Source organism: Rousettus aegyptiacus, unplaced genomic scaffold (assembly GCF_014176215.1).
Source record: "Rousettus aegyptiacus isolate mRouAeg1 unplaced genomic scaffold, mRouAeg1.p scaffold_m13_p_2, whole genome shotgun sequence".
NCBI lineage: Eukaryota > Metazoa > Chordata > Mammalia > Chiroptera > Pteropodidae > Rousettus > Rousettus aegyptiacus.
Genome location: NW_023416295.1, coordinates 93,284,740 through 93,293,472, shown reverse-complemented (window position 1 = coordinate 93,293,472; position 8,733 = coordinate 93,284,740). Strand labels below are relative to the sequence as shown.

Below are 8,733 nucleotides of genomic sequence, written 5' to 3'. Positions count from 1 at the left end.
TAGCCTGTGACTAGTGGCCAGTGCAAGCCTCCAACTCCTGGGTGGATTTCCACGAGTTTTGCCTGTCTGCTATCATGATTCTAGTCAGAGAAAAAAGGTGGGAGGAGGGGTTCTGATTAGATGGCGGGTGATCTAGATATCACTTGATAACAGGGCTGCTTACAACTTTGATTTTAAACCAGTTTCTCTTTCTGCAGGAAGGTCTTCAGCAGCGTTTAGGCTTTGAGGGGCTTTGTTCAGTCATTTAAACATTTATTCAGTAGTTTGAACTGAGATCTCTAGATGCCAGAGTATGATGGATTTTACTTTTTTCCCGCTGATCTCTGAATATTAAATAGGGCACATGGGAGAAGGTGTACTTACAGTGCAATGTGCGATTTTCATTCTGTGGCCTTTAGGCTCTGCAATTGATGTTCTTCCCAAATAAGGGGAGAGCCAGCCCTGTTCCAGTACCTCCTGAGAAGGCTTGCCAAGGAAGGGCCACAAGACACAGTCTGCCCCAGGCTCTGCAAGACAGTAGGGGCTCATGTATGCTTGAACTCAGAGTAAAATGCAGAGCTGGTGCTCCAGCCCCAGCCCTGGGCCTCAAGTCGGGTGTGTTGGAGAGTTTCCTGAAAAAGAGGCTGGCGACAGTTAACACAAGTCTGGGCCCTGGGCTCCACTGCTTGCCAGCCAAGTGACTTGTTATCTCTCTTAGGCTTCAAGTTGCTTATCTCTAAAATGGGTGCAGCAGGAATTCCTGTTTCACAGTGGTCTTGTGAGGAGTGGATGAAATATACATGTGAAACACTTAGGTGCTGTCCCGTTCCCAGGAAGCACTAGACACGTGGTGGCCGTCACTTGGTGCAGATGTTTCCTCCCCTCCCACACTGCTGCCATTTAAAGAGCCCAGAGGCTCCCTCAGGTCCCTTTGCCTCTTAGCGAGGAGAAGCGCTCTGACCTGGTCCGGGCCAGAGCAGTTCATGAACCTGGAGTACTGTTTATCTAGCCTTTTTTCCTGTTGTTACTGCTTTCTTTCTCGAGTGTTTGCTTTTTCAGATTATAAAAGTAATATATGATTCAATATTTGGCATATATTAGGAGCTCAATAAATGTGTTGGCTGAGTGAATATGCTCATTGTGGGAAAATGGAAACAATATAGATTATATGTTATGAAAAATACAAAGTAAAGCAACTGCCCCCAGCCTATGGGTGTAAGCTGTGAAGTTCAGGTGTGCTGTTGACTTCTGCCAGGATGGAACACTTGCCGCTGTCTACTTCCCACTCAGTGTCTCCCACATCACCCCTAAATGGCTCCCAGGTCCCTCTCCTTTCTTTTGGCCTCTCCTCAGTTTTCCATGCCCTGCCGCCTCTCCCAGATCTTGGCACTGGGTCCACACTCATCCTGTCCATTTAGGTTGGTTAAGGTAGGCCAGGTGCCCTATTGAGCCAGCCTTGCCTGTTAGAGGAACACGGAGTCCTCTTTCATAATTTAAAGGATGCCAAGAAGTCTTGTCCAATATGCCTTCCCCTAATCTTGGTACCCAGTTTCCTTTCCTAGGAGGAATAGCCCTTTAGGTTATTAACACTTTAGTATGAATTAGTTTACTGGATCCTTCCTTTCTGATTAGAGAGGAAGGAGATACAACAGTGGCCTGAGAGGACAAGAGGGAGTAGGAAAGAGAGGGTGAGGCAAAATTGGCTGGCCCTACTTTTGCCTGCACCTTGATATGGTATCCCACTAGTTGACTTTTGCTCAACGCCTCTTGCCTGGCATTCACGCAGAATATGAAAACTAGCCCCTGCTTTTTAGCCAGAACTGCACAGCTTGAACGAAGGGTAAGTTGAACTCAATTAACAGCTAAAGTCTGAAGAGTGCCTGGGGTACAGATTTTGAAAGCAGGCAGACCCTGGGTTCAAATCCGAATTCACCTCCTAATTATGGTGGGGCATTCAGCAAGCTACACTATCTTTCTGGACCTCAGGAAAATAGAGGTGCCATGAGAATGAAATGAGCTGTTATGCATCGAGGGCTCAACACAGTCAAGCACAAGATATGTTCCTGTGCTCTTCCTTAGGGCCAGAACTGCGGGATCAGACTCAGCTCCTCAGACAAGGCCCAGGTATGGTCCCAGCACTGCCCATTCATGGTTAGATCGCCCCTACGCCTCCTCACCTTTCACAGAGTGCCTTCACATATCCTCCAGCAGACCAAATCCGGCAAGGACTCGCTAGCTTGCTTAACTATAAGAAACATATAAATATTTAGAACATGCTTAGTCAATTAATTATCTTATTTTACATCTCAATTTAGGAAGAAATGAAGGCATTTCTTAATACCTTAAGATTGTCCTGTAATTTTCTATGTTAATTTTTGTCCCCTCATTATGATTATAAATGTCTTATGGGAAAAGACCACTTTTACATATGTCACCTCACTTAATTCTTACTACAGCCTTGTGAAGTACGTGATATTGTTCCTATTTTATAAGATGAGGGCCCAAAGCCACAGCCAGTAGGAGGCAGAACAAGCCTGTGACCAGGCTCTGACCATGCTCTAGTTTTGCCTCTCTCATCCTGTTGGGTCAAACCACTATGTGGCCTTTAGAATGGCCAAAAGTATCATGGGGCAACGACATAGAGTGGTTGGTTTGAATAGTGCTGGTGTCTCCGTGCTAAAGAAAAAATATACATAATTTTATTTTTATGTAGACCCAATGTTTCATCTTAGACTTTACAGTCCCGTTCATGTTTAAAAACAAAAATAAAAAAGCAAGACAAAAAAAGCCATGGCCTGTTCTTCTCATTCATACATAAGAATTCAGGCTTCTAAAGGGGGCAAGAGTAATAGAGGAGGGCAAGGTATTTAAATATTAGTTCGGTCTTTCCTTTCCCCCTCGGGGAATTAGGAGAGAAAGCTTCGGGTGGCTGGGGCACTCACTCTCAGGCTGAGAGCCCATCTGAATTAGCTCTGCCTGCAGAAAGCCTAGCTAGACATCCACCAGGTCAAAGCCAAAGCCACGCGGCCTCCCTGAGCAATATGCGACTGCTTAGAAGGAAATGGCCAAGGTGAACCCATAATGTTAACACAAACCTAAAAAGTGGTGATAAATGTTACAGTGACATTTTAAATTTTAGTAAGGAAACCAGGACAAGAAAGACCTTAAACCACACAGGAAGCTTGTCACAAGTCTCAAGTATTTTATTTTCAGAACAGAAGCTGGTTTTATTTTTAAAAAGAGAAGGCGGGGGACATGATAAATGCTAGTGAGGTGCCATTTCCCTTCTTCCAGGATCTAACTGCCAGCTAGCTCTTCCACAAAAACACATGGAATCAGAGCCAGGGCATGCTATATGAGAATGGCCTTCAGAGAGAACCTTGCCCAACCTCACAGCGAGGACACTCTTCCTTGCTCAAATATTAGAGGCAGGTAGTCTGGATTCTGAACCTGCATTCTGGCCTGAATTGTGCTGCTGGCATCAGCCTCAGGACGCACAGTACACTCCTGTTTATCAGACCTCTGGGGAACATCTCCAGCTTGACCCCCACCCTACAGATGCCCCTAGAAAGTAAGGAAAATGAAGCTTTAAGGGTCATTTCTTCTTGTGAATGGGACAAGGAAAGTAAGTAAAAGGATTCAAGAAAAACGTACCAGAAGGCAGGAAGGGACTGACCCCCTGAGCACAAGGTGCTTGCACCAAATGTTTGAAAGAAGACGTCTGGCAGTGGGGCGGGGGTGGAGGGAGGAAGAGAAGCAGGGCCTGCACAGGCCTGGCCTCTACCAAAATTGGCCTGGTTGCCATCTGTCTCTCAGTATACTCAGGGAAGTGGCAGTTCATGGAAACCTATTAAAACCTCCAGCCAGAAAACCAAACAAGCACTCAGAGATTTTATAGTCAGTCACTCAGCAGGGAGGCTATCATCCAAACAATAGAAAGAGGGTAGGGAAGGGGGCCAGCCAGGAGCTGGCCATGGCTCAGACACAAAGTCCTTTCACAGTCACTGAGATTAGGTAGCGGAGAAACAGCAAAGCTGTAGAGAGGGTGTAGGAACAGAGGCAGCAGCTATTGGAGCCCACACAGGGTCTGGGCCCCAGAACTCTGAACACGTGGAATTCAAAGGGGAAAACGGGGAGTTAGTAGAGGAAGGAGAAAAGGTAGGGAAAAAATCAGCTGCAAAATCCAACCAGCTTGTATTGGACCTGGTAAGGTGAGGGGCTGGAAGCACAGATAGTGCATTGAGTGTAAACATGTTTCCTCCATGATTCCCCACTGCGACAGTCGGGGGAGGTTCAAGGAGAGCTGTGGTCAAGCTATCAGCCCCTATTGTGTCACTGTCTACAAGAATGTCTTCTGTCAACAAGCCCCCAAGAAGCTGGGGGAGAGGGGTCCCAAGTGAAAAACTGAGGCCCAGAAAGCAAAAGTGATGTGTCACTCAAAGCTAGTGAGTGACAGAGTCAAAACTACAATCCATGACTTCTGGGTTTATTACATGTCCAGGGTTTATTATACCACACAAAACTTCCCAAGCCTAAGACGGGAGAAGGGGAAACAAAAATTTTTACAATTTCGCCCCACCCCATCCTGCTGCAGGGTGGAGGAGAGTATTTCCTGGCCTTGCTCCCAACTGTCTTCCTGTACTCTTACCTCCCCTAAAAATACTTATCCTGCCTCAAAGATTCCAAGAGTGATGCCCACACCAAGACTATTAGTGAGCAACCCCTGGATGTCCCTTGTCATCATCCTCAATAAAAGGAATACCAGGGAGGAAGGCTGGGAATGGTAGGGTTTGCCCACCCTATTCCATGAAGCCCGTCTTTTCCCTGGAGATTCTCTTAGCCAGAGCAGAGGTCAAAAGTCACTAGCACCATTTCTGGTCTACACAAAACTTCCTAGAGGGAGGACAGGTGGAGAACTGGATTTCCTATTTCACATCTATCCAGGAAACTCACCAAAGCTGAGCCAAGATCTAACCCATCTAGCCAGAAACCTCAGGAAGGATAAGAGTCCTGGGTGCAGAGGGAGGGAGAGAGGAGGACAAGCCAATGGCTGATGCTCCACAGACCCTGTAATAACACTGGCACCAAACCCCAGCTGGATCCAGTGGCCATGTTGAATGCAACTTCCGAGTATTTTGTCTTTATTTTTTGCAAGCAGCATCAGTGCATGATGCAACCAAAGTCAAAAGCACAGAGGTAGAAATGCTCACTCACCCAAGAAAGGGTGCGGTTTGGTCCTTAAAGTATGAACCCTCTGCTCCCCACAGGCTGAGAAGAGAGAAGGATTGAGGAAGATCCTGGGTGAGCTTCTCCCTTGAAGAAGCAACTGGGCCGCTCCCAGGAGCCCAGCTCTTTCTGGGAATTCATGGCCACAAATTCAGATAGAAATGAGGAGAGTGGTGTTATGTATGGTGGGGAGAGCAGGGCCTCCCCAGATCTCCTACTGAACGCAAGGTGCCACAGGGTGGACATAAGAAAATAACACTTCACATACATAAAGACATAGATTTAGCATCTACCATCTGGAAGAAATCCAATAGACACATAGGGGGATAGTAGATTCTGAGTCAGTTTGAAGGCATGGGACAGTTGTCTCTAACCACAGCCTAAAAGAAACAAGGGGGAAGGCCCAAGGCCCAGCAAACACAGCTGGGGCACCCCATTTCCTCTATCCCCCCCCAACACACACACATATGCAATGGATAGGAATTAGGATAGAGGTGGGAAAAGCAAGAAGCAGAGTTATCCATCCCCTTGGTGGCTAGGATTAGGGTCAGGCATGGAGAAGGTAGAATAGAGTAAGTGGAACTTCCTCCCTCACCATTAGCTGCTGGTCTCCCTCAAAGCAGTCTTGATCCAAGGGGTGCAGAAGGACATACCGCCCTTTAGCCCTATTAAGTTACCTCTTCCAAACAACCTGATCAGATCTAGGTGAAAGAAGGTCAGAGGACAAGAGCACTGAGGTTTCTCAACCGGAAAGCAAGCTCCCCTCCTTTATCTCCCTCAATTTTGGGAGGCCACAGCCAGAGTGTTGACATAGCCATGGGCCCCCCCTTCGTTCTCCGAGATGCAGTGACCCAGCTGAGAACCTCCCTGAGGTGGTGGCAGAGGTGGCGGTGGCGGTGGGGCAGAGGGTGGAGCACCGTAGGCTCCTCTGGCCCGACTGGGGGAGGCCCGACTCCCCGGGTCCCAACAGCCTTCTAGGGCTTCCAGACCACGACAACCGAGGAAGAAGATGTTCTTGAGCATGAAGATAGAGAGGGGCTGCTGGTAGCTCACCACCAGCAGGCAGCGCAGCGCCAGCAAGGGCACGTCCACCAGGCAGCCGCCCAGCAGGCGCAGGAGGCGGCTGCAGCTTCCGGGCCCCGACGCCTGGCCCCAGGGCGAAGCTGCGGTTGCAGCGTTGAGCTCATAGAGCCAAAGCACTGGCGAGGCGAGTGTGAGAAAATAGACAGCGATGAGCAAGTAGCGCAGGTGTGCGGGTAGCGGCACTCGTCCTTCCAGCATCAGCTCCACCAGAGTGAAGCTGTCGAGAAGGTCCAGACACGTGCCCAGGAAGCAGCCCGCGGCGCGGTGCTGCTGGGGCTGCAGGAGCAGGGGTCCCGTCGAGCCCGGAGGGGCTCCCGCCTCGCTGATGGCCCGCACAAGGCTGTAGAGTAGAGGAACCGACAGCGCCATGGTGAGGCGGAAGCCGGTGGTGCCGAAGGGCGCGCGCAGCTCGATGAGGTCTAGGATGGACGTGCCCAGGATGAGCACCACCTTGGGCGTGAAGGCGATGGAGTAGATGAGCCAGGCCAGGTAGGCGAAGGCGAACTCGCCCGCCGCCGCGGCCCCCGGGCCGCCCCCCGGGCCTCCTGCGACCCCGCGGCCGCCGCGCGCCTTGGCCGCGGCCGCAGCCCCGGCGGAGGCGGCGGGCAGGTGCAGGGGCGGCGCGGCATGGTGGTGGTGCTGGTGGTGGTTGTGCACGCCGCTCGCCGCGCCGCCCCGACGGCCCCGGCTGTTCTTGGCGAAGAAGATGGCCCAGCCCACCACCACTACCAGGTCGGTGGCGATCCAGGAGCACCAGTACAGGTCGGTGACGGCGATGAGGTACAGGTCCAGCAACCCGCCCTGCGCCAGCAGCAGCACCACGGACAGCGCCTGGTAGCCCCACCGGCACCCGGGACTGGGCGCGCAGCCGCGGCGCCGACCCCTGCGCCCCGGCCGGGCTGTGTGGCCACAGCAGCAGCAGCAACACGAACAGCAGGAGGCGCTGCTGCCGGTGCCGGTGCCGCCCGCACCCCCAGATGAACGGCCCCCGGGGCCGCCGACGCCCCCAGCCGCCGTGCCTCCGCTGAAGCCCGCGGCTGTCATGCTGCAGGAGGAGGTGGGCGTGGAGGTGGAGGAAGGGGTGGCGGCCGAGGAGGAGAAGGCGGCGGGTGAGGGCTCGGTGGCTGGGGCGCCCCGCTGAGCCAGCGGCCCCGGGATCCCGGCGGCGGCGGCGGCGGGCACCAGCGGCTTGCTGATGCTGACGCTCTCGTCGTCGTCCTCCCTCTCTGCGCTGGTGTTGCTGCTGGGGGAGCCGCCGCCCCCGCCGCGTCTGCTGCCGCTTCCCCCCCGGCTGGCGCTGGTGCTGGTGCTGCTGTCTCCAGAGCCTCTCCGGCCGTGGGGGGAACCCCCCCGGAGGTAGAGGGGCTGCGGCCGGGCGGCGGCGGGGGGCGGCGGGAAAGAGCCAGACGAGGACGAGACCGAGCGGGGGTGCCCGAGAGCTGGGCGCATTGTCCTCCGGGGGGCTGGCAGCTGTTTCCTCCCCGCCAACCCTGGGCTGGCGAGGCTGCCGAGCGGACCCGGGCCAGCCGCCGCCTCCTCCCCAGCGGCGGGACTCGTACCCGGGTTGGGCAGCAGCGATATCCGGACTGGAGCCGCGGGACTGGACGAGCCGAGCCCTGGGTGGCTGGGAGCTCGGGTTGGCGAGTAGCTGAACCCGCGGTGGTGACGGCGGGCGCTGCGCTGCGGGGCGGGGGCGAGCCCAGGCAGAGAGGAAAGGGAGGCTGGCTGCGGGGAAACCAGGACTGGATTCCAAGGGGAGAGGAGGAGGAGAGATCAGAGAGGAGAAAGCATGGCTCGCTTGATCAGCAGGACGAAAGGGGGGCGGGGGGTGCGGGGAGCGAGAATCGTTAGGGAGCCTTGTAGGCCAGGAGGATGAGAGGAGAGGAGGGTAGGCGTCACAATGAGCAGTGACAAGGGAGTGGGGAGATCAGCACTTGGGGAACCTAAAGGAAACACAGAATTCCTAGAGAAGTCCATCTGAGGTCCCACCAGCAGAAGCCCTAGAGCATTAGTGGCGAGTGACTTCTTGGCCTTGCTCTCTGCATAGCCACGCCTCCAAGCACCAGGCTTGGGGATAGGTTCAGGCCTCTGTTCCTGGTCAGCATCGTTTCTCTTGCAGGCATCAAGGCAGCTTTGGCCTCTACACTGTCCAGTGCCCTTTCCATGGGGCCATTATGCCTCTCCTTATGCACTTAAAAACTAATGAAGGAGTCAGGCCATACCGATTAAAAGGACCAGGAACAGCAGCCCCAGTCATGTAATTATATACATACTCATGTGTCCTACACGGGGTTCAGTGAACCACCTACAGGGGTCCCAATATCCAGAGAATGAAGTTCTCTGAATATAACTGCTTGAGAAGAGAGGACAGATAAAATAATTATTTATAAGGTCCCAGTCGTGTGGGGCTTTTGATATTCTCAGAGGTTTTCAAAGCAGAAATTG

General features: G+C 53.1%; 1 protein-coding gene across 1 annotated transcript; it reads right to left on the bottom strand.

Annotated features, from left to right (window-relative positions):
• Positions 1-3,164: 3,164 nt before the first annotated feature.
• TMEM121B (transmembrane protein 121B) lies at positions 3,165-8,056 on the bottom strand. Its single transcript, XM_016125870.2, has one exon. It carries the CDS (start codon positions 7,735-7,737, stop codon positions 5,983-5,985), a length of 1,755 nt encoding a protein of 584 aa, XP_015981356.1. The 5' UTR covers positions 7,738-8,056; the 3' UTR covers positions 3,165-5,982.
• Between the last annotated feature and the right edge of the window lie 677 nt (positions 8,057-8,733).